Source organism: Sciurus carolinensis, chromosome 7 (genome assembly GCF_902686445.1).
Source record: "Sciurus carolinensis chromosome 7, mSciCar1.2, whole genome shotgun sequence".
Taxonomy (NCBI): domain Eukaryota; kingdom Metazoa; phylum Chordata; class Mammalia; order Rodentia; family Sciuridae; genus Sciurus; species Sciurus carolinensis.
Genome location: NC_062219.1, coordinates 21,671,515 through 21,697,695, shown reverse-complemented (window position 1 = coordinate 21,697,695; position 26,181 = coordinate 21,671,515). Strand labels below are relative to the sequence as shown.

General features: G+C 42.6%; 1 protein-coding gene, 1 long non-coding RNA gene and 1 other non-coding gene across 5 annotated transcripts in view; 2 read left to right on the top strand and 1 right to left on the bottom strand.

Annotated features, from left to right (window-relative positions):
* The window catches only part of Stx11 (syntaxin 11), a 46,484-nt gene extending 42,309 nt beyond the window's left edge, over positions 1-4,175 (top strand). For all 3 annotated transcript variants that reach the window (XM_047559464.1, XM_047559465.1, XM_047559466.1), the window contains one exon: positions 882-4,175. In XM_047559464.1, the coding sequence (XP_047415420.1) occupies positions 882-1,750 (869 nt within the window). In that variant the 3' untranslated portion in view covers positions 1,751-4,175. The remainder of the gene's footprint in view (positions 1-881) is intronic.
* Positions 3,490-24,412, bottom strand: LOC124989583 (uncharacterized). The gene is made up of 4 exons (XR_007109586.1): positions 24,293-24,412; positions 15,520-15,611; positions 13,983-14,162; positions 3,490-5,548 (listed from the first exon to the last, which is right to left on the bottom strand). It is a non-coding gene; the product is annotated as an uncharacterized LOC124989583 (long non-coding RNA).
* Trnal-uaa (transfer RNA leucine (anticodon UAA)) lies at positions 23,531-23,613 on the top strand. The gene has a single exon. It is a non-coding gene; the product is annotated as a tRNA-Leu (tRNA).
* Positions 24,413-26,181: the final 1,769 nt, after the last annotated feature.

Below are 26,181 nucleotides of genomic sequence, written 5' to 3'. Positions count from 1 at the left end.
TTTTTTTTGAGACTGTGTCTGGCCATGTTGACCAGACTGAGCTAAAACTTTCTAATCCCACCTCAGCTTCCCCAGTAGCTGGGACTACAGGTATAGGCCACTGCACCTGGCTTCTATTTAAAATTTTATACTACACTTTCTTATTAGATTCATCTTTATTTTGTTGTTTTACTTCAAGAATGTTTTATTTTCACAGCATTTTAAGAGGAAAATATTTAAGCCATGATTTATATGATAACTATTTTAAGAGTTATTATGTGCTGGAAGGAATGCTCCCTAGTGCTAAATAATCACAAAATTAGGAACATTGAGTGTTGGTCCCAAGACTTTATAAATTGTTCTTATTCAAGAGTCCCAATGGGGCTGGGGTTTAGCCCAGGGGCAGAGTGCTTGCATAGCATGCTAGAGGCCCTGGGGGTAAAAAAGGAAAAAAAGAAGGAAAAAGAGAAGGATGGAAGGGAGAAAAGGAAGGAAGAAAAGAAGGGGAAAAAGTTCCTATGTTTGCAAGACTTTTCTTATTTTTTTCTGTCTGTTTTGATTTGCAATGATTGAAAAACCTAAAAGAAGAAAAAGAAATTGTTTCCCCAAGCAAGCTAAAATTTTCAATTGCTGATTGAGTTCTGCTGGCCTGTGATATTGACTTGCAGAAACTTATAGGCTATAACATACAACTGTGTTCATGCCTTTTAGTCGTGTTATTTTTTTACTTGTGAGCAAAATGCCACAGAACATCTAACTCCTTCAGTGCACTGAATACCTACACCCAGGAATAAAGAATTAGGAGCACTGAGCAGAACGTTTCTTTATTTTAAGCTTCAAGCCCCTGAGTGCAGTGTTTGACTCTCACTCGAGGACTTTAACCTCTGCATCTCTACTTGCAGGCAAAATGAAGGACCGACTAGCAGAACTTCTGGAGCTGTCCAAGAATTATGACCAGCAGTTCCCAGACGGGGACGATGAGTTTGACTCGCTCCATAAAGACATCGTGTTTGAGACCGATCACATCCTGGAGTCCTTGTACAGAGACATCCAGGACATTCAGGATGAAAACCAGCTACTGATGGCCGACGTGAAGCGACTGGGAAAGCAGAATGTCCGCTTCCTCACGTCCATGCGGCGCCTCAGCAGCATCAAGCGCGACACCAACTCCATCGCCAAGGCCATCAAGACTCGGGGCGAGAGCATCCATCGCAAGCTGCGCGCCATGAAGGAGCTTAGCCAGGCGGCTGAGGCCCAGCACGGCGTGCACTCGGCGGTGGCGCGCATCTCGCGGGCGCAGTACAGCGCCCTCACCCGCACCTTCCAGCAGGCCATGCACGAGTACAACCAGGCCGAGATGAAGCAGCGCGACAACTGCAAGATCCGCATCCAGCGGCAGCTGGAGATCATGGGCAAGGACGTCTCGGGCGAGCAGATCGAGGACATGTTCGAGCAGGGCAAGTGGGACGTGTTCTCCGAGAACCTGCTGGCCGACGTGAAGGGCGCGCGGGCGGCGCTCAACGAGATCGAAAGCCGCCACCGCGAGCTGCTGCGACTGGAGAACCGCATCCGAGACGTGCATGAACTCTTCTTGCAGATGGCAGTGTTGGTGGAGCAGCAGGCGGACACGCTGAACGTCATCGAGCTCAACGTGCAGAAGACTGTGGACTACACAGGCGAGGCCAAGGCGCAGGTCCGCAAGACCCTGCAGTACAAGAAAAAGAACCCCTGCCGGACCATCTGCTGCTTCTGCTGCCCGTGCCTCAACTAGCAGCTGGCCAGCGCCTCCATCACCCACCCCTAGCAGTGGTCAGGTCCTCTGCACCGGGCTGAGAGGCTCCCAGCTCCTCAAAGAAACGAGAGGGTTTCAGGAACTGGAACCCAGCTGTCGCATGGAAGGGCAGCTGATACCTTCCGCAGGTTCTTGGGTACAGACAGATCCCTAATGTAGTTGTGAGACGTATTGAATGACACTGCCTCCTTTCCCTCCCACCCAAGGTCAAGGAACTGACGTTGGACCCGACTGTAGGGTCAATGTCCAAAGCACACTTCCTAATGAAGCTCAAGGAGGACTTGGATTTTGCAGCCACTTAGAGAATGAACTCATCATCAAAACTTAAATTCGTTTGTCTTGTCCTGAAAGTCTTTTGGTTCTGTCCAATTTCCAGTGAAATTGATCTTGGGAAAAAATGGGCTTTCTTCATTTCTGAGTCATCTGATTTATGATATGTGATTTGGGTCTAGAGGTAGACCTTTCTGCTCACCTTCCCTATTAATAGAACCATGGTGAACACTTACTATTTCTTTTTATATCTTCCACCAGAATATATTTTGTGATTATTTTTCCAAATAATTTTAGGCATTGAATATGGAAAAGCACTCAAATAGAAGTATATATCAGTCATATTTTATGTATTTTCACAGATAACATTTATTGATAACATTTATTTAAAATTTACGTTTTTACTTGATTGCCTATACACAATGTATTTAAATGTAAAATACTAATATTCACTAACATGTACATAATGACCAAATGGCTTAACTTTACCTTGTAAATATGTATATAAATATTAACAAAAACACTTTTTCTGGCTTTTGATGTTAGTTTGCTTGTTTTATCTCCCTCCAGTCTGCTTCTTCATAGTCCAATTTGGGTCAAACTGTATTTTGAAAGACTCTGCATTGGTTATGTTAGTAAAGACCAGTGTCAAAACTCATATAGAAACAGAGACGATAAAATTATGTTCTTGAAAATAGTACTTTTGTTTTGATGGTAGACCATTCCTTTTGTACATTAAGATAGAGTAATGTAAAACTAAATCATTCTATTTTTCAAGTCAACTTACAAACAGAACATTATAAATATCCCTTTTATACATTTGTACCTTCGCTATTTAAATCTTGGCTTACTTGTTCAATTCTTATTAATTTTCCCCCACTAGGCTACTTGAGGCTACACCATCTGGATGGAACTCTGGGCATAGGGAGAAAAATGATAAACTCAAAAGAATTCACATACTGGTGTCTTGCTTCTTCTCCTGAGTTACAATAGTCTAGCAAAGTCGGCAGGTTTTAGAGATTTGGTTTCATTTGCCATACTTCCTGTCTTTGTTTTGAGTCAACTCTTAACTCTTTTTACCCCTTACTTAATACAGGAGCAATTTCAGTCAGCAATCATATTTCTCAGGTCCTCCAGAAGATGAAAGTTTTGAAAGAGTAGAATGTGAACTCTGTGGGGCTCACTGCCTGACTTGCTTATGACCAGATAAATCTAGTCCCATACTTAATTTAATTTCATGGTTTAAACATGAGAACTGTAGAAATGCAGTCCCACCAGACTCTCCTCAGATTTCTCTGTTTCTTTCTGGCTAACTCCAGGGGTATGTTTCCCCTTTGACTTACTACCCTCTCCCTACAGCAAGGGAAAGTCTTCTTACAGTTCCATTGTGGTAGTTTTCACTGTAGACAAAAAAAAAAAAAAAAAAAAAAATTATCATAAATGTCCCACAGGAAAGGACAGCTCACAAATTGAACTTGTTTGAAACCTAACATACCTAGCATGAGAGAGGTTCTGGGTTGTATCCCTAATACCACAAATAAATAAATAAAACTCAAAATAAAAAAAAAATAAACACTAAAATATTTTCTTTCTTTAGAATCATCATAAAATTTAATGTTTTTAGGCTCTACATTTTTAAAATTCTTTATTTGAACTTGGAGAATTAGGTAAAGATTTCACTTGACTGCACCAAGAGAATAAGAAGACTGTCACCTATGGAAAGGGAAGGCTTTTTCTTCTACCTGGTTAGTCACTGTTGTGGCATGATGTTAGTTAGGATTTCAGCTTATGGATTCCATGCTGAGGTTTAAAGCCTGACTCTGCCATATACTAGCTGTATGACTTGGACACATTATTTAAGCCTCAGTTTCCTCATCTGTACAACGGGAGTATTAGCACCTACCTTAACAGAGCTGTTATGAGAAGTAAATGACTAAAAATGTAAAAGTATTGAAAACAGTGCCTGGCACATGTTAAACGTTGTGTTACATTTATTGTTACAGAACTTTCTCTTCAACTGAGAGAGCTGTCAGTGACCCAAGTAAATTAATAGGTATGAAGTTCGGAGGAAAAAAAATAATTTATTCTTCTGTTAACAGTCTTCAACAAAATGGAATAAAGAACCTAAGATCCTATCTTCTTTGAATATTAGAATTTTTTCCTACAATGATAAAAATTTTTTAACAGTGATATTTCATGATGGCATTTGAATTCATTGTACTCCTTTCTCTGAAGAAGAAATACGTTCAGGTAAACAGAAGGGAGTCATTCTGCTCAGTTTGGCAAGGGCTTTCGCCTGATTTTTTCTCAAGATGTGAGTCAGAGTCCCAGATGGAGTTCTGGGTTGTGGAGGCTGGATCACAGACTCACGGGGAAGGCTTCACTGTTCCAGCCCAAACCCTGCCCAACCCCCTAGGCTCTGACCGCCAAACCAGGCAGCAGGTGAAATGCCAACTTTTTCCTTGGCAGGAGTGCTTTAGCATCACCAAGAGATGCTGCAGAGTTGATGTTCCCCAACCATGTGAGGCACACTTGGTGAACTCTGAAAGGTGATTCTGGGTGAGAAAAAACCTTGTGGAGTTTCTACAGATTTCATATGCTAGTGTCAGTTAGTGTAGGACATGGAAGAAACAATCAAAAGGACAACAGATCCCTAAATGGTAGAAAGTGGAAATCTTCTAAAGGTTTTAACATATGCAGTGACTACTTCCAACTAGCCAAATGCCAAACCTAACAGCGTGGCCAAGTCATAGATTACAGATGACAACACCAGAAATATCCTGAGCAGGAAAGGGGCTCACCTAAGATACATTGGTGTCCAGTGTAATATGACTTATGTTTTAAAGACTGATCACTCAAAAATATTTGGGCTATGATATCACAGGAGTAATTTTGTGACTTTTCAAGATAACAATTTGGAAAGAGAATAGTACTTTTTTTTTATCCAATACCTTTACACTTAAAAACAGTAATTTCAATGTCATATACAAATATTTTTCCAACTCTACCATAAAAAGTTTGTATCTTGACAAGAAACTACTGAATACTGTGTATTTCTTAAAAATAATAAAACAATGATAGTCTTGTTTTTTAGGAAAAAATATCAGCATTCTATTATCTACCATCAAATATATTTCTACTTTCTGTTGAAATATGTGAAGTATCCCCAACTACAGCATCCACTCCATTAATTTGTAATCCGTATGATAGTTTGAAACATCCAGTTATAATCAGAGTTAACAGTTGACTTACACTTGAGAACAGAATTGAAAATAATTATAATCAATAAAGAAGGGCTATTAGAAATGTAAAATGAACAGGATCTAGAATGTAACTCCATCATCACATAAATACTGAGTCTTTATTCCAACGCATGTTATAAAGAATGGACAAGTATCTTTATACACTAGAAGCTTTTGTAAAGGTCATATGTTTGCTAGTAAGAAAGATGTTCTGAACTGATATTCTGAATGAGACTCAGTGGGATAATTTGCAAGCAGTAACATCCTGGAAAAAAAAAAAAACAACAGTGAGTGACGAGTTCCCAACATTATCATTTGAAAATTCTTAATGTTTTTTCTAAAGTATACAATATACTTTCTGCCAAGTTTTAACTTTAAGGCTCTAAAATCATTACTTAGATTTCTTCTATTTTTCCTAATCCATATATATATATATATATATATATATATATATATATATATTTTAATTTGTTTGTTTTGATTTTTTGCAGTGCTGGGGAGTCTTATGCTTGTGAGGCAAGCACTCTACCAACTGAGCTATATCCCCAGCTCTAATCCATATATTTTTGTAGTTCTATAACCTGCTCTCTCTTTCTCTCTCTCTCCCTCCCCTTTCCTTCCTTCTTTCCTTCCTTCTTTAATTTCCTTCCTTCTTTCCTTCCTTTAAATACCAGGGATATTATGGTTTAGATATGAAGTGTCCCCCAAAAGCTCATATGTGAGACAATGCAAGATGTTCAGAGGGGAAATGATTGGACTGTGAGAACCTTAAGCTAATCAGTGGATTAATTCCTGATAGGATTAACTGAGTGGTAACTGGAGGCAGGTGGGGTGTGGCTGGAGGAGGTAGAGCACTGGGGGCGTGGCTTTAGGGCTTATATTTATATTTGGCAAGTGGAGTCTCTCAACCTAATCATTGTATACTTTATGAGCTGCTTCCCTCCACCACACTCTTCTTCCATGATGCAATGATATTCAGCATCACCTTGAACCCGCAAGGAATGGAACCAGCTGTCTATGGACTGAGACTTCTGAAACCATGAGCCCCAAAATAAACTTTTCCTCCTCTACAATTTTTTGGTCAGATCTTTTAATCACTGATCTTCTTAATCAGTGAAAAAGTTGGCTAAAGTAGAAATTGGTACTGAGAAATATGGTTCATAAGTTTTTGGAGCATTTTGGAATTGTTTGGAGGAATTTTGAGATGTTTAGCTGTGCAAGGCAGAAATGGTTTAGATTGTAAGTGGAGCTTAATGGCCAGTTCTGGTGGGAGCTCAGAAAGCCAAAATGCCAATAGGACCATGGACAGTGAAGACAGGGCTCCAGAGGGTTTAGGGAAAAGGAGGACACTATTGGTAATTGGACTAGGGGTGGGGAGCAAAAGGAAGGTCAGTGTAGGTAATGAATAATTGGGTTGGGAAGATGGGGGCTAGTTTGAAAGAATACCTCCAGAGGTATACCTGATATACCTCCAGAGTCCTTCCCCCTCCTCCAACCTGTTGCCAAGGTTATGCGCCTCCAGGGAATTGCTCCTCCCTGCAAGCAGTTGTTAATGAATGCCCTCTGGGCTGCTCCCTTCCTACCTGTACCACTGGGCGGCTTCATTCTTGCCCTTGGATCACTCCACCCTTTGGTCACTAGTCAAGTAGGCAAGTTAAGGGGAGAAGGGGGGCATGAGAACAAAGATTTCTAAATTTTCTAAAATTTACAAAAGGGGCAAAACACCCCCACTTCTTCAGGCACCAACTTCCAACTCCTCTGCAGAGGCTCTCTGTCTCTCTTTTCTCTTTCTCCACCCCACTGCCCCGTCTCTGTTCTATCCTTTACATAAAACTGTTTGTGCTTGCTTTGGCATTTCTCAGGTGTTCAATCTCCAACACATGCAAGGTGGTAGTGGAATGTACCCAGATCATGATTGATCCTCAACACTTGTATCAGGACTAGAGGCCATTGCTGTTATGTTCTGGCTGAGAAGTTGTCTGCATTTTGCCTACTCCTAAGACTTTCTGTGAGGTTGATGTTAAAAGGGATGAACTTCTTAATCAGGCGGAAGAAATTTCTAGGCAGCATAGCATTCAGGAAGTGGCATGGGTATTACTGAAGCCTTTTAGCCAAGTTTATTATGATATTCAGGAGCAGAAAGCAGAGTAGAAAGATTTGAAAAACTTGGACTTGAAAGGCAGGAGTAAAACCGGAGCTAAGGAAGTCACAGTTGTTAAAGACATCACTGACATAAAGACATGATAAACACTTCCCCTGGAGACAATGAGAAAGTTGGCTAGAGGGCATCTCAGGAACTGGCAAGACCTCATGCCCTCTCAGATTCAAGGAAGTAAATGTAAAACTTCTCTTGAGAAGAGACCAGTGGGGTACCCTTCTTGCACAAGGGGCCTGAGAAGTTTTTTCAACATGCTCAGTCACCCAAACACTCAGAGGCTGCTGCACCCAGGGTCCCTGGAGGTTTGGCTACTGCTCAAGATGGCGGTAGACCTTGGCATCAACCACACGGTGCTATTCCTACAGGAATGCAGGAAGCTAGAGGTAGGGGGTCATGAAGGCTTCCACCTAAGATTTCAAAGGAAGGCCTGGGAGGCCACACAAAGTTCCTGCAGGCACCCCCTGAGAGGGCCATGCTTGGAGATGTGAGGGGGAAGCTGAAGCTGCAGTGGAGACCCTGGAGATTAAGAAAACCAATACTGTGGAACATCTGCTGAGGAAGGCTACCAGAGGAATGGAGCTGAGACGAGCCAACAGAAAGGTCACTTAGGCTGCCACCAACAAGGCCACGGGGCGGAGCTACACAAGCCCTTTAGACCAAACATCACCATGCCATTATGCCCCAGATGCTGATTGTGGAACTACAGGACTTGTTTGCCCAGCTGAATCTCAGTCTTGCTTTGGTCTACCCCTTATTTCTATGTCCCTATGTTTCTGAATGGAAATGTTTACTCTGTACCTTTATATATTGGATACTTGTAAATCACTTGATTTTTACAAGTGCTCACTATGCCAGCTTGCCCAGAGTCTCAGAGACTTTGGACTTGAACTTTTGGGTCAACTGGAACTGTTGAGACTATGGAGACTCTTGGAAATGGACAAAGATATTTTGCATTGTGAGACTGTGATGGCAAAACCGGACCTGGTTGTGAAATGAAATTACAGAAACATTATGGTAAGAAGCCAATGCCTGGGAAAAGGGTCAGTTCCCCTTCCCGCTCTCACCCTTTCTTCAGGAAGCCTAATTAACCATGGGTCCCTACCTTTTGGATTATAAATAACTGCCCTAGGAATCTGAGGACTCCCTCTTGAAATGTCACAGAGGCCCGTGAATAGGGCCGTTTCTTCTTAGCTGTTCTGTGAGCAGCTTTATGTTAGAGACCCTGCACAAGGTCTTCAGTCGCACAGATTAGGAATTTTTTTTTAAAGAGGAAAAGTGCCCCATTGATAGGATGGGTCTAAGATGACGCAAAATAAACTATAAATATTGTGAGAAACTGGATGGGGGCTCAGAATTCGGAGTTATGTTTTCCTGTAGGCCCGCTGACAGAAAATGAAGTTTGGAGTTCTCCTCTCCAAGTGCTGCTTGCTGTTCCTCAACCAGTCTGTTTCCTGCAACAAGATGAGTGAGATTTGGGGGGCCAGGGGTGAAATGTTATGGTTTGGGTGTGAGGTCCCCCAAAAGTTGACTGTGTGAGACAGTGTGAGAGGGTTCAGAGAAGAAGTGATTGCTCTGAGTCTTCACTAATCAGTGAATTAATCCCCATGGGATTAACCGAGTGGTAACTGGAGACAGGTGGGGTGTGGCTGGAGGCGGTGAGGCATTGAGGGCATGGCTTTGGCATTTGCACTTGGCCAGTGGAGTCTCTCTCCCTGCCGCCTGATCATCATGTGAGCTGCTCCCTCCACCATACTCTTCTTCCATGATGTTCAGTCTCACCTTGAGCCCCAAGGACCTCTCTCTATGGACCATGACCTCTGAAACTAAGAGCCCTCCTCTACAGGTGTTCTGGTCAGACCTTTTAGTCACAGTGGTGAAAAAACTGACTAAAACAAACAGGAGTGTTTAACCTCTGAGCCATATCCCTAGCCCCTTTTTAATTTTTTATTTTGAGACAGGGTCTTGCTAAGTTGCTTAAGGCCTCACTGAGTTGAGAGTGGCCTCAAACCTGTAATCCTCCTGCCTCAGCCTCCTGAGTTGCTTGCTCAGCTCTCTCATCTCTCTCGCTGTGGCTGTTAATTAAGGAGATAGAGGATGAGGGGCCATGGAGGATGAAAAAAGACAAATGGGCACACAGAGAGAGAAAAAGGTAGGGCCAGGTGGACACTGCTCTCTGATGAAGAAGCAGTGATCAGAGCTAGCTCAGCAGTTTATCATAGGTTTCATCAAAAGGTTATTTGTGGGAAAGTTGCAGCAAAGTAGGCAACCCGAAGGATGTAAGACTGACGAGACATTAGGGTCATCTTGTTACGCTCAGAAATCTCTATCCCTGGGAGTTGGTGCCTGAACTCAAGGTCCTGGCTGATAACAATAAACCTTGGCAAAATTTCCTCGGGCCAGTGTCACCATAGCAACTGGGCCGTCTTGACCTGCACTTTTGCATAGGCAGTTCCTGGAATAAGCATAGCCATGAGGGAGTCAGAAAGACCATGATTCAAATCACTGCTCTCCATGGTCGCTGGGATTACACGCATTCACCACCACACCTGGCCTACAGCCAACTCTCAAGATACATCCCTTGCTCTGTATCCTAGCATCCAACAATATTCAATAGTGAGTAAAAACAACAGGGTACGTGAGGAGGGGGGATAGCTCAGAGACGGAATACTTGCTTAGTGTGCAAGAGCAATGAAAAATAAAGTAAATAAAAAATAACAGCAGACGAGATTATATATGTATATATAAGTAATGACACACACTCAACTTATCTATCATCTATCTAAATCTAAAGAACCCCCACACTATCCTCCCCTCTCCTCGGCTTCTCCTGTTCCCTGCCTTGCCAACGGCAGTGTTAATTAGTTCTTACCCCACTGACCAAACCAGCGCACCTGCTATAGCCTCCTCCCTCCCCTCCTCTCCTCTCCTAAGATTCCTGTAGGTGCTGCCTCCCACCACCACCACTCACTCAGGTCAATCTTCCTCTCGCCTCCATTACTTTGATTACGACTGCATGGCAGCTTCCGCCTGGCCTCTAGCTGTGGCTCCTGCAGTCCACTCTCTATACCGTAGTAGAGTCACTGTGTTTTGTTGTTGTTGTATGTTGTTGGTTAAACTGAGGTGAAATGTGCATAACAGTTTATCATCTGAACTGTTTTTAAGTGTGCCCTTCCATGGCGTTCAGTACATTCATAGTGTTGAACAACCAATATCCAGAACTCATTTTTCCTCCTGCAAAACTGAAACTCTACACAGATGCACTTCAAATTGTGATGGGACTCTGTCCCAATAACCTCACTGTGAACTGAAACATCATACGTTGAGGAAGAATTTGATCTGCATCTTCTCTAAACATCATAGCTGAGCAACCTGGCCCACCATAGAGTTGGGTTGTTTGCCCTGGTGATTGTGTGGCCTGCTGGGAGATGTAGCTCCCTGCCACTGCCTGGCATCACGAGTCCAGGAAAAGATTCAAATTCAGTGTGATTTCTGCTGAATGCAGATGAATATAAACCCACTGTAAAGTCAAAGTATCAGAAGCTGAGCCACGGTAAGTTGGAACCACTTACATGCACCAGACAGTAACTCCTCACGCCCTGGAATCCTTTCTGTCTCTTGAGCTTGACTACTCCCATCCCTCATAGAAGGGGAATCAAACACTATTTGTCCTTTTGTGTCTGACTTGTTTCACTTAGTAAAATGCCCTCAAGGTTCATCCATCTGGTATCACGAGGCAGAATTCCCTTCCTTTCTAAGAGTAATATTCCGTCCTACATATACAGGCCATGTTTCGTCTATCCATTCTTCCGTCAGTGGACATTTGGGTGGCTTCCACTTTTCACTATCGTGAACAGTGAGGTCATCTGCTTAAGACTCTGTGGGGGCTGCCCGTTGCTGTTGGGATAAAATCCCAACTCCTTAGAGAGGCTGGTCAAGGCCCTAGGGGATTCAAGCCCTGTCTGCTTTCGGCCTCACCCTGACACATCTCATTGCACACTCTCTTTTTATTCATCTCTGGCTATTTTGGCCAGCTAATTCTCCCTGGACCATTTTCTGGTTGTGGCCCTGCTGTTAACGTCTTCTGTGAAGCAGACCCCAGGAGGAAGTTAAGGTGCAACAATTTTATTAAGGTAAATGCCTGTGAGGGGAAATGGGGATCCAGGTTGGGCTAAACGTGGTGTCCAATTCCAACACAGGACAGGCCCCAGTGAAGAAACCAGAGAGAGAAGGTAGAGTGAAGGAGTTCTAGACTGCCATCAACAAGTGCTTGAGTCCAGGTCACCATACAGGTGCCCACTGTCTCCCAGTGGCTTAGTGTCCCTGCTGCTCAGTCATTACTGGGGGACATGGACTCAGTGGAAATGCATGGATTTCAGAGCACAGCCCCACCCCTTGCCCTTTCTGCTGTGGCAGCCAGAGCTGTGGCAGTTGTCTTCCCAGGACCAGCAATGAACCCATCTTCACCATGCTAGAGTGCTTTCTCTACTAGGCTGCTTTGTGACTTTTGAGGACCATAAATAGCGTCTTATTTGGTTTTTGATCTTAGCACTTTGCATAGTATCTTTTATATAATCTATGTTCAAGTTATTTGTGTTCTTGATACAGAAATAGAGATATTTGAAATGTGTTTTCTGACAAAAATGATTTTTAAATACCTTTGTGAAGGTGTCAGTTTTATAGCATAAAGCACAATATCTAGTCTGCCCTCTTATGGAGGATCTGTTCTGGGGCACTGGGCCAAGCGTAGGGGTGTGTTCTAGGAGAAGAAGTCAGTCTCCACAAGGGGATGAGATAAGGAAAAGGAGAAAAAACTACTTGGGGAGAGGCAGACAGTCTTTGCCCATTTTCTGTTGCTATAACAGAATATCTGAGACTGGGTGATTTATAAAGGAAGGAGGTTTATGTAGCTCATAGTTCTGGAGACTGGAAGTACAAAATCTGGTGCTGGCATCTTCTCAGCTTCTGGTAAGTGTCTTCTGCTCTTCCATGCATGGTGGAAAGGTGGAAGGGAAGCCAGCAAAGTGTGTGCAAAAAGAAGGGACAGTGGAGGCCATGTGTTTTATAACAAACCACTGAGGTGATAACTAATCTAGTGAATGCATTTCCATTGAATAATCCACTGACCAAATTTCCAGTGAGCTGGAAATTCATTGCTGTAAGAAAGACATCAATCCATTCCCAAGGATTCCACTCCACCCACTAAGCCCCACCTCCTGACACCACCTCCCTGGGGAACCAAGCCCTGAGTGAGGTGAGTTCTGGTGGGGACAGACTAGTCAAATCACAGCACAGATCATTCCGGAAAATGGGTGGTCTGAAAAGGCTGAGTACAGAGATTGAAGGCACAAGCAAGCCTGGGGACAAACAGAGGCTGGGATTCAGCGCTGTGAGGCAGAGCCTAAAAGAAATACCTTAGGAAAGGCACAAACTCAGGGTGTGTGCAGATAAAGTAAAAATACACTTAATCTGGAAGTGATTTTTCCCTCTTTTTATCCTTCCAATGAAATGAAAAAAATTTGAAAAGGTTTTGGGGGCTGGTGTGCCGCTTAGTGTTAAGACACATACTTTACATGCACAAGGCCCTGGACTAGATCCCCAGCACCCAGAAAAAGAGATTTAATTTGTGCACACTACTTTCCTACCTGTTCGGAATCATAAAATGCTGCGTGTCAGGGTGGTGGCTTTGACCTTCGGTCCTAACACGTCCTTGGTCACTTAAGTCACTCTGTGTGAGGACAGCCTGAGATGCCACCAGCCGTTCCTGTGACTATATCAGGGTACCGTCCCCCCATAGGCTGCTTAGGGATCCATATGCTTATTCAACACAGAGACCCTTCACTGCCTGCATACTATGCAGATAAATAAGTGCAAGGCTGTCTCTTCCCCCCAGAGGCTGAAGATCAAGGAGAGAATGGTGAGCGCTAGGCTGCCCTTGCTCGGCACTGCGGGCTCAGCTGGGCTTCAAGGCCCCAGCCTCTTTCCCTGGCCAGGCAGATCTGCTGTCTGGCACCAGATGCCGTTCTGCAGCCAGCAGCCAGGGCTGCAAGTCTTTGAAAACCCTGTTTCTAACCAAATCAAGCATTGGATCTCCAGGGTGTAGAGAGCACATACAAGGAATGTCACCCCTAGATAAAAAGAAATTACTTAGCCTCCACATGACTAAGACAGGAATTTCTCTTGCCAGTAGGAATGTTTGACTAGTTCATTCTTTTGCCTTGCCCTGTGGTTTACCCTGGGCTAATGCCCCCTTAAAAGGGCAGAGATGTGGTAACAGTCCGTCTTCACAGTCTTCACCCAACTTTGTTCAAGGAAGGAACCTGTCAAACAAGAAATGCAGCCTAGTGGCAAGATGTTAGAACATGCACCTGGGAGGAGGGAGCCAACGGGGAGATGAAAGAAATCACCTGTTCTGACGCCACAGCCCCTGGGAAGGGGGCTTTCACCCTGGGCTCCCCGCATTGGCCATTATCAATATTTGAAATGACTTTGCAGCAAGTTCTCATTTCCAAAAGGAAACCACAGCCTTATTAGAAAAAGTTACCTCTCTTCTCACCAAGGCGGATTCCAGGGCTATGTTAAAAACGCACTGGCAGAATGACGTCGCAATGGTGAGCAGGAACCCTCTCCTTCTGGATGAGACAGAGAGCAGGCATGGGGTCCTGGGTTCCAACCCCGCACTCAGAGAGGGGGGCGGGGGCTGCGTCGGAAGGCTTAAAAAAATCTGGGGAAGGAATAATCTAGTGATATGAATGAATTTAAATTACAGAATCAAAAAAAAAAAAAAAAGGAAAGGATTGGGAGGAAGTGAGGAAGGAAGGAAGGAAGGAAGAAAGAAGGACTGTAGGAAGTAGGTCAGAAAGCAAGAGAACCCTGAAACCCCAGGAGGGCAGGGTAGGAACCAGCAAGCCTGGCTGTGGTGGACCAAGACTTCCAAAGGGGAAGCTGAAAACACTAAAAGTAGATCTTCCTGCGAACTAATTCAATGTATTTTCATCTGTGTACCAATAAATGGAAATCACAAAGGATCACTTGGCAGGTCATGTCAACGGGGACAATGGTTATAATTAGAAATTGGTAGGTTTTCTTTCTTTCCTGTGTATGCCCTGTAAGTAATTTCATAAAATTGTATGTGATGACAATCTATGGTATAAATCTATGGTAAGTAGAACAAAAACTTCGGAAATTCTGTTTAACATTTAAAGGCATTCATAGATTCTAACTCAAAGCTTTTATATTCATTTGCACATTAATTTATTTTCCTTTGTCTTTTTTGTTAAAAAAAAAAATTAAAGGCCTGCCATTTTTACGATCTGATAAAATATAAATGTTATTCCTTTACTGTGTTCCTGTTGCTTTATCTTCTAACAGATAGAACTGGAGAGAATGATGGTATTAATTTCATTTAGTCCATTTTTTTTCTTACCTAGGTTTGCTTTTTTATTTAGGACAAAATTTTCAAACCTTTTTTTCATCTTCAAAACTATCAGCAACTCTTCAAAACAAAATAAATACTATAACTTCTACTTCAAATGGAATTAAAGATATATTAAATAGCTTCTGAGTGATTGAATTCCACCTTAGACTTTATTAAAATAAACAACGAAAAGGAAATATTCATGCATTCAGATTTACATTAGCAACTCTTCAGATTCATTTGACAGGAGAAAGAAGCTGTGAAGTGCCAAAGGCCCACCTGCCCTGCGTGGGCTCGGCTGGCAGCGCTGAGCAACACCTGCACACCTCACAGCAGTAAGTCATCAGATGGTGGAGGCACAAGGAAAAGGCAGAGGGACATTTTAATGCTCTCCAGTGCTCAGCAGCATAAAAATACAAGTTTACCTCTATGTTTTTCACGAACTCAAATGCATTTGCGCACTACTGGACACACGAAATAGCCAGTTCTGCCTTTAACTCTTCTTTTCAGGTAACCTCATCCACCCAAGGTGTTGCTGCCTTAGGGTGATAGTTTCCAAACCTTGGTGAGCAGAAGACTGATGACGGATGACCAAGCAGTTCTCCTTAGTTTGGATGACACTGTCAAACTAGCACACCGTCTCAGCATCACCCAAGATCCTCACCTGCTGTCAGGATGGGCAGGCAACGTCCTGGACCTGTTAGCCCTCTAGCCAGACGCATCTTCCTCTGTTTAAGGGACCACTCACAATCTCACCTTTGAAAAGATTGGTTTTGAGAAGCTGGGGTCAGTTCATCATGCATCCAGCTGGGGCCCATCCACACATACCATGGGGGTGTCACGTGGGCATCATCCTGGGCTGCCCTCTGCCTGTGCTTCCAGCCTGCACCGTGTGACACCTGGGTCATTTGCCTGAGCTGTTCACTCAATAATCTGTAGCCTAAAGCCTATGTTGTCTGGGCTCGATTTCTCTATCCTATCATCTACTTGACCTCCCCTCTTGAATGCCCCACAGACTCCTCAAACTCATTCTGTTCTTCCTCTTTGGGACTGCCTTTGCTTAATGAAATCATTATTCTACCAGTTATCTAGAGGCAAAAGATTAGAATGATCTTCAGTTCCATCCTCTCCTCCAGAATCAAATACAATTAATACCAAAAAAGCTAACATCTGTGTGCTGTAAGTGCTTAAGTAATCTAAAATGCAAACCAGATACTTTAACTATACAGGCAACACAATTTCCAGTCTGGATTTGCCTCATTGACCCAATAAGAAAGTGGGTTTATATTTATATTTAAATAACCCCTCATCTTAATGGTCATTCATTCAATAAATATCTATCATCTACAGAGTTGATATTAATTAATTTTGATCCTAACTTGCAGACAGATCTCTTAGACATAGGTAGATTGCCTGGGACCAGCTTCTTGTAGGACTGTTGTCCCACCATAATTTTTGAATAGCTTGCTTTTTCACTTTCAGACATGTCCATGTTTGGTGATAACAGCTGTGTAGTACGACCACATGTATGATATGTAATCTGAATGTACACTTGTTAGATGTTTCCTAAGTTCACTCTGCCCTTGATTATCTAACCCATTTAGTCTAAGCCCCCATCCTGAGCTGTTGCAGGAAGAACCTGCCTCCTTGGTGTGGAGTCCGTGGGGACAGAGGATGTGGACTTTCTTCCCTGCCACTTCCCATGGTCATTTGCTTACTAGCCAAAAGCAATAAGCAAAATAAACTAAGGAAGAAAGACAAATTTAAAGTAAAATTACTTAAAGAATGGTGAACATTATGAAAACCTGAAATACTGAAATTAAAAATAGTTTAAGTATAAATGGAATGAAAAGTGAACTATTATAAGGTAATTTGATTTAAGATCAAGGAAATTTAAAACTACAGAATGGGGCTGAAGGTATAGCACAAAGGTAGAGAATTTGCCCCCAGCCCTGGATGAGGCCCTGGGTTTGATCCCCAGTACCACAAACAATGACAAGAAAAGTTACAAAATATAAAAAAAAGATTAAAAAATATGAACAGAAATTAGGAACAAACATTCTAAATGGAGCAAGAAATACACAGAATTTCAAAAAGATGCCAAGTTAATATGTTTAAGAAATATAAATAAAGATGAAATAAGGAAAATAAGAATGAGGTAGAACACTTAAAAAATAAAGAACTAAAACTGAAATGGGAAAAATTAGATAAATTAAATAAGACAATACAGGTAAAGTATCACTCACAGTAAAGTGATGCTGAGACATTGCTGGATAAAGCAAAAATTGTCTTTGACAGAACTGGAAAACAAAAGAAGGGAGAGGAAGGAGGAAAGAGCCCTGTTGAAAGCAAGCTGAGTCTCCTTGGCCAAATTCTCACGAGGACATCTCTACAGTCATGTGTGGCATGAGGACCAGGAATGTTCTGAGAGATGCAACGTTGAACAATCTCTCATTGTCTGAACACTACAGAGTGCACCTCCACAAACCTAGACAGTGTGGGCAAATCACTCAATGAGCAATCAAGAGACACAGTAAAAATGAGATGGATGACCACAAACGTGTATAGTGTATTGGTTAGCACAGCTATGCCATCACTAGACTGTAGGAATTTTTCAGCTCCATTGTAATCTTATAAGACCACAGTCGCTTATGCTATCCACCATTGACCAAAATGTCATTGAGCAGAGCATGATTGTAGTTGGGTCCTCCATAGCTGGCAGATAGAAGGCTCAATGCAATGCAAAGACTCCATCCTCCCTGCCCCTTGTCCATATCCCCAGAAACCTTGTAACTCTTTATTGCATCTATCTGAGAGGACCTAGAGCTGCCTGAAAGAGTATTGCCACACGTGACATTGATTGACATCACACAGGCTCAGCCACTAACTGTGTTCTTTGGAATCCAGAAGAAAAGCATGCTCAGGATCTAAAAGTGCATCTGAATATTTTAGTAGCTCCCTGTGTAAGCAACAGATGGCTTCCCATTCTCACTTTGATAGGAGAAAATTTATCCAAGCATTAAGGTTACTTGGTGATAATATTCTGAAAATGTATGGTGTGGTCATTTTTTTTGAGACTGTAATTGATGTGACCAATGGGTTTAAAAGAAACATGGAGGTTTAGCTAATGTCGAAATCCAAGGGTATGAGAATGATGCTAGGAATTAAAAGATTTCTAATAAAGTGAAAATGAAGATTCCATCAAAGACAAGAACACAACTTAGGGGAAGACAGCTCAGGGTTCCACATATAATTTATGTATTTAAAATAGATGAAAAATAAATATATGCAAAACATAATTGATACACACATGCAGAAAGACAGCAAGTGTACCTTCTGGAGACAGGGTTGCTTAGTGGAAAGAAGTACATGATAAGAAGTGAAGTTAATAACAGAAACTAACAAAAAAAAAAAAAAAAAAAAGACAAAGACTCAGTCAAGGAACCACCTTCTAGAGAACACTTGGGAATTCTTCATCTAGTCTACACATATTTGCATGAACACTCAACTAGGATTGTCTTTGGCTGACCCCTGCTGTTAACCAGGGTGGGGGGACCCTAAAACTTAAGCTGCTTCAGAATCACCAAACTCTGGGATGCAGATTCAGAAACTTGGGGTGGGGCCAGAGAGTATTTCCAACAAGTTCCTAAGTGATATTCAAGCAACTGATGGAGAACCACAAACATCAATGCCTTACATTTAAAGACATGATGTTCGTTATTCAGTATAAAACTGGAAGTAGGGGGTTGGCTGGGACACAATACAGTCTTTAAAGGCAAAATCTCCTTCTGACTTACCATTCTGACATCTTTGGGTGTTAGCTCCTTATTACCCATAGGCTTGTGTCCCCCACCCACTTACCCAAGGCTAACACAGTTCCAAGAATTTCACCATCATACGATCCCATTCAAGACAGGAAGAAAAAAGGAAGGAATTGCATGACATTTTCACTTCCAAAGGTTCTGTTTTCTTTAATTCAGAAAGAAAGTTTTTCTCAGAATTCCCAGTCCACTTTCCAAAATCTCATTGGCCAAACTGGATCACAAACCACTCTGGCTTCCCAAACCCCAGCACCACATATTGATAAGAGATGAGATGACAAGTACTGGTTTAGTTTGCTAATGATTCATTCCAAGGGATGGGGAAGCATCCACCTTCCCAGAAATCAAGGAGCCTCTGCCTGCTGCCGGAAGCAAATAAGAATCCCTGCAGCAAGAAGGGTGGAGGGCTGGAGTTGTGGCTCAGTGGTTGAGCGCTTGCATGGCATGTGTGAGGCCCCAGCTTCGATACTCAGCACCACATATAAATAAATAAAAATTTAAAAATCCATTGATAACTAAAAAAGTTAAAAAAAAAAAAAACGAAGGGTGGGGAGGGACTGCTGGATAAGCAGCAACACTGGCCAATCAGGCCAGCGACGACCCAGCTAGTTATCTTATGTGCACTGTTGTACTAAATTCTTACATTTCCCTGAGGTAGGTACTTTTATCCCCACTTAACAGATGAGGAATACTGAGACCTGAAGAAGTTAAGAAAATCACTTACACAGCTAGAAAAAAAAATCATTAGAATTGGAACTAAGTCCATTCATTTGATGTTTTAAATAATACTTTTATGTATTTATAATTTATATTGCTGCCTCTTGTTTTATCTATAATTCAGGAAAATCATTGCTGACATGACAACTCTTAATTATGGACAAAAAGGTTAGTTTATATTTTGCTTCCTGTATAAGACATGTATAAAAAATTGACATGAAAATTCAAATTCTAGGGCTGGGGTTGTGGCTCAGTGATAGAGCGCTTGCCTAGCATGTGTGAGGCACTGGGTTTGATTCTCAACACCACATATAAATAAATGAGTAAAATAAAGGTCCATCAACATCTAAAAAAATTGTTTTTAAATTTAAGTACGTCAATGGAAAATCCTGTTACCAAGAATAACATTTCTTTTTTCCCCTGCTGCTTCTTTTTTTAATGCTTTTTAAAATTTTTTTAAATTTTATTTGTTCTAATTAGTTGTACATGAGAATCGAATGCATTTATACATTTCAATAGCTCATACATAGAATGTAATCTCTCATTTTTCTAATTATACATATTGCAAGATCATATCAAAATAACATTTCTAAGGACATCACCTACCTTAACTTTTTATTACAATAAAACAAGGTCACACAGAGTGAAAAGCACACTTGTCTGCTTTGAAGCTTCCTGAGTTACGTACCTTCAAATTCATAAGTATAGCTTATATGTACTCATTAACTGTACAATTTTATGTGTGGTGGCAAGATAGGATTTAGGGGGCTCTAGAAGGTAGAGAAAAGTAGGAACAGGAAAAAGTGAAGAGAGGCAGAAATTGCTTTAGTATCTTCAAGGGACAAGGATTTCAAATAAGTGTGACTGAAATTGTAGGGGCCATGAGGTTTCACATTTCACTGTATTCAGTTCTATATATTGTTTGAACTTCATACCACTTTTACAACTTGAATCTATTTTCGTAAAGATATTTTCATTCTGGAAAAATAAACATATGAACGAGTGATAACAGAAGCCACATTACAGGGGATTCTGGAGAACACTAAAAGTAAATGAATAGTAGACTTGGAAAGTATGGGGCAATCCATTCAGGAGATTGAAAACAAATGGAAGAAGGAAAGTTGAATGTTATGCAGGAGATCAGTAAGATAATTCTTTTTAAATAAATGTGTAGAAATAATATATAGGTTTATGAATACATTACCAATACTAGAGAAACTACCTTTGGCTAGGATGTGTATTAGTTATCTCTAGCCACAGGAAAAATTCACATAAACCTAGCTGCCTAAAACAGCAAACATTCATTACTCTATAAAGTTTCTGAAGGTCAGGGCATCGGTACTAGCAGGGTGGTCCTGGCTCAGGATGTCTCCTGAGGTTGCAGTCAAGTCTTCAGAGAGGTCTGCGGTCATTTGAAGGTTTGACTGAGCTGAAGAGTCATCTCTAAACTCACTCATGGAGACCTCCATTCCTTGTTGGTGGCTGACTAGGGACCTCTCCGGGGGTTGCTCATGACAGAACAGTGGGCTTCCTCCTGAGGGAATGGTCTAAGAGAAAGCAACCAATATGGCCCCCACTGTGCCTTTTGATGATCAGCTGGTCTCCATACATCATTCCCATTGTATTCTATCCTTCAGAAATGAGTCAACAGCTCTCATACACCCTCAAGGGGTGAAGAGAGGATATCAAAGCCTTTATGGACATATTCCTTAAACCACCACAGAAAGTATACAGAATATCATGATTTAAATAAGCACACATACCCAGTGAAGAATAGTTTGAATAGTGTGAAGCATTTGTCTGCAAAAAAGTATGTCAAAAGCACTTTTCTAAACATGAAGTCATTTTGATGTCACAAAATCGGTCTTAATATTGTCATTACTCTCCAATATTGCCAGCCATAACAAATGCCGCTGCACAGTGCTTTTCATACTTTGTTCCAATGCCCTAAAGGCTATTTGTCATGCCAGCAAAATTTCAAATACCCTTTTCCTGTGGTGGGGAATTTCCTCCATTTTGAGGACTGCTTCCTGAGTCAGAAAGCAGAACTTTGCTACCTAAGCTCCTTGCAGCTAGGACCAGGGATGGGACATCTATTCTTCCACCCAAACACTCCACATGAAAAGTAGATTTGGAAGAAAGCAACCTGGCTCAAAACCCAGTCTGTAGTAGAATGGAGGAGGTGATACCCACGATGACTCAGACCTTGAATTTTCTCCATCTCAGGGCTCCACTGTCCCTTGTTGGCTTTGCTCTCAGATAGCCTGTCTCGACTAAGTGCTCCTAGTGCTTCATTGCACTGTTCCCACTATTAGTTTCAGAATTTTATTATCTCTTGCTTCACTTAAAACAGACACATAAACTTAGTGGTGCAAAACAGTAATGATTTTATTATACCCAGAGATTCTGTCAATCAGGAATTGAAAAAGAGTTCAGTGGGACAACCTGACTCTGTTCTATGATAGCTGGGTATCTAGTTAGAATGATTCAAAGGTTGAGGGTGTGACACAATGGCGAGGAGCTGAAATCATCTAAAGCTTTGTTCACTGGCATTTGCAGCAGTTAATACTGGTTGTTGACTGAGGACTATCAGCTAAACAACTGCATGCAGTTACTTGGGCTTCCCCACAGCATGGTGGCTAGGTTCCAAGAATGGGCGTCCCAATAGAACACAGCCAACTACACCAACTCATGAACTAGGCTTGGAAGTCACAGGGCATCACTTTGCTTCCAATGAAGTCTTTCTAGATTCAGGGAGCAAGAACACAGAACCCCACCTGCCCACCCATTAATTAGACAAGTGTCAAATCACGCTGGAAGAACAGCATGTGGGATGGGAAATACTGTTGTGATACTCTCTGCTTGTGTGGCGGATTGACATCTTTTGTCTCTCAGTAGTTCAAAACTACCTGTGGTTTTGATTAAACTAACTTGTGTTCCAGACTCAACCCAAGACTGGGGTCAGAAAATTCCAACACACCCTGGAGGCATTAGAAGATGCACTTCTAAGATGTGCCCTGTGATGTGGTTGTGTTGTTCAGAACTGTTTGAACATATACACCAGGAGTTTATACACCAGGAGTTTGTTTGAAACTAAGTCTGTGGTTAAACAAAAATATCATCCAAGCTGGATATATTTCTACATGCCTGTAATCCTAGTTACTGGGTGAGATCCAGGCCGGCCTGGGTAAGAAAGTGAGGACCTCCCCATCTCAATGTCATGTGTGTGTATATATGTATGTGTGCCTGTGTATGTGTACATTACACACACAAATTCAACAGCGTATTGCCATTGATCACGCAGGATGTGATGGCCAGATTGGTGGCAAAGCTCTATGATGTTCCTTGAAATGCAGGCCGCAGGTCTAGGAGGCCTCTTCTTATATTTCAGGGAGCACTGCTGACCAAGTTAAGGGAACATGGACGTCAAAGTGCACAGTAGGGCCATGGGAACAAAAGGAAGCCACCGCACTGCATCTGCATCTGAGGCTGAGATGGGTATGGAGCCTGCGGTCATCCAGGAGGGAAACTGGGCAGATTACACTCCTCTGCACGTGCGTGGGGCAGAAAACACACAAATCCTACAAAGTTTTCTGTCCGTGTGATTTGTGACACCTGCTAAGAGGAAAGGCTGCCTACCGGTGCAGGGGACCAAGAACTCTGCCGCCGCCCTTGCAACTCATTCCTTGAATCTTATTCTATCGATTTAGAATAAAACAAAGTAAACGCAGACCTCTGGGCTCAGTCCCCACGCCACCAGCCCAGCGTCTCCAAAACACCATCTTAGGAAGGCAGAAGTTTGCTAGTGGGTTTGTTTCCGGCGCCCGCGCACCTCGAAACTGAAAGCAAACGTGGCGGAGCCCGAGCCCTGCTCTCAACCAACCGCCCGCCGAGTGTCGCCGGCGCCCCAGCCGAGAGCGCGCCAGCTCGGCTGCAGTTGCCCTCGCTGCCGCGGTGGGCCTGGGGCGACAAAGAGCTCTGGCGGCGGGAAACGGAGGCAAAAGCAGGGAGGCCTTCCCAGCCCGGGCGGGGAGAGCTGCGAGCGGTGGCGGAGGCTCGGCGCCACTCGGAAGGGTGGGTGCGGGAGCGCGGTGGGTACGCCTTGTAGGAAGAGCCGAGGAGAAAGCCCTCGCCTGCACCAGGATGGCCGAGTGGTTAAGGCGTTGGACTTAAGATCCAATGGACATATGTCCGCGTGGGTTCGAACCCCACTCCTGGTAGGTTAGCTTTTCCTTCCCTTTTGATAAATTTTATTTTCCAAATACGAATCTCACCACGCGCCCGACGCCTCCAATTGAGAATTCTGCCTTCTGGCTGAAGGCAGCGCACACCCTACCGAGAGCACTTCAAAGCCCGCTTCCCCCCGGAAAGCGACCGCCGCTGAGCTGGGGCGCCGCCACCGCCCGGCCCAGTCCCCGCCGCAGGGTGGGGCCCGATTGTGATCGGCAGCGCGACTCAGAAACGGCCTCTGCACGAAAGTCAGCAGGCATCTCCGTTTGCTTTTTTTCGCCATCGCCGCCACAATTGATTGTGTGCACACAACTTTTCAATGAACTCCTAGAAGGCAGAGAACTGGGGCACCACCGCTCTCAAATGCACTCCAACTTGCAGACGTAGAGTTTTAAAAGAGCTGCGTGACCTCGTTTTTCTTTTTCTTTTTCTTTTTTTTCCAAAAATTTAAAAATCAAAATCATCTGAGACTTGCAACAAAACTGCACTGACAGTGCAAAGAACTTTCTACCCTCGAGTCACTGGAGAGTCAGACACTGACTAGAGGCCCCCGTACAACTTTTAAAATTAGGACACTAACACTGATGACCCGCAGGTCCCATGCCTTACCAGGTGTCGCCCTACTGTTCTGCACAGCACAGGCTCCTGTTCAGAATGTGTCGCATTTACCTGTCGCTTCCTTTCGGCTTCTTCGGTGTGGGTCGGACCCTCAATCTCTTCATAACGTTGACATTTCTGAAAGCTCCACGTCCTCGATGCAGAGGTCTGTCCACACGAACTGGGGTTGCGGGGCGGGGTTAGGAACAGCACGTTAAAAGGGCAAACAATATTTGGGGCGGGGGATTGTTTCATTTAGTCAATAAACAATTAGACTGAGTTCAGTCGTTTTCTCGCTTCCTCCTTAAAAACCCAGCATTGTTTCCTAGTAGACCTTTTACACTAGGGTCTTTATATATACATTTTTTAAAAGTCTTAAAATATAGCAAATGTCTTGAAGTTAAATTTGAGTCATTTATTGGTATACCTCTATAAGCTTATCATGACTTTCTAATAATTTAACAATTAATAAGAACTTAAATTACTACTTCGAATTACAGGTTAAGCGTGGGGACTTGTGAGCGTTCTCTTTGTGGGTTTGAACAGGTTGTAAGTTACTCAAAATTGTTTATTTTGTATTGGACTTTTTATACAGAACTCTGTGGGAAAACGTTACCAATACATTTAAACAGTGACACCTACTGGTGAGTTTGAGACAAATTTCTTTGTTAAATTTTGCCTTAGTTCTTGACTGATGAATTAGTATTCCATATTTACTGTGTTTAAAAGCAGATAAAGGCTATGCTTACCCCAGCTGGTAAGTTTTCTTTTTTCTCTTTCAATTATTAATGATAAATCTGCCGCTGAAAAGAATCCCAAATCACTAACATAACTTGCATGAGCCATTATTTTAATTCTATGAATAGAAACTTTTTCTCACTACAACATCTTTGTTTCAATTTAATACTTTTTTGAACTCTGAACTAACCTGGCTGTGAAGCTGACAGGGAATAGATAGCTAGAATATCTGTCACCTTTGAAACATGGAAGTCATGCCCAATTTGAGGCAGAAATGGGGTCAGAAGGTAGAGAGAGTGGAGGAAAGACATGGCAACAGCTTGTTCCATGGTTTTGGCAGAAGGAATGGGCAAGGCAGGGTGAGCAGGCTTGGGACTGGGTGGTCTGAGTAATGCCAGCAGGCCCGCATCAGAGAGCTGTTCCTAGTAGTCTGGTATTCCTAGGAATTAACTAACCCTGGGAGGGACAGGCCCTGCTCAGTCAGTCAGGCCCCAGAACACCAGGAAGAGAGAAAATGAGAAACCATAGCTCATCCCTATGGGTTCAAGTTTTCTAATTCTTCTTTTAACTTCTCTTTCCTCCTTCTTCTTCAGTTAGAGTGGATTTTATCTACTCAGGAGAATCAAGACTCAGGCCCAAAGAGATGACGCCTTGAAGTAGTTTTTGAATCATTTCTATCTGGGTTGGTCATACCATAGAGTTGTGCAATTCAAATGTCAAACTTATCTCATATAAGTTTATCTTTGGGTTTAGATGATATTTTCAGCCATTCTATTCATTGCTCTAACATAGGAAGGTCAGCAGTTACTGAATAAAACAGTTATTAGAATTTGCACTGAAAAGATGGATTAAGAAGCGTGTTGAGCTGGGCGTGGTGGCGCACGCCTGTAATCCCAGTGACTCAGGAGGCTGAGGCAGAAGGGTCATGACCCTAAGCAACTTAGTGAGATCTGTCTTTAAATAAAATATCAAAAGGGCTGGAGATGTGGCTCAGTGGTTAAGTGCCCTGGGTTTATTCCCTGGTACCAAAAAAAAAAAAAAAAAAAAAAAAGGAATATTTGTCCTCAATTCCACATTCTCCTTTATATATAAACACAGGAATTTGTGTGTTTGTGAAAGCTACAACATAGGTCCTCTAAGACAAAGCAGACCTGTGATTAGGAATCCTAGCTCCACCCCTTGATTGTTGACATGTGACTTTGTCTTTTATCTTCTCACCTAGG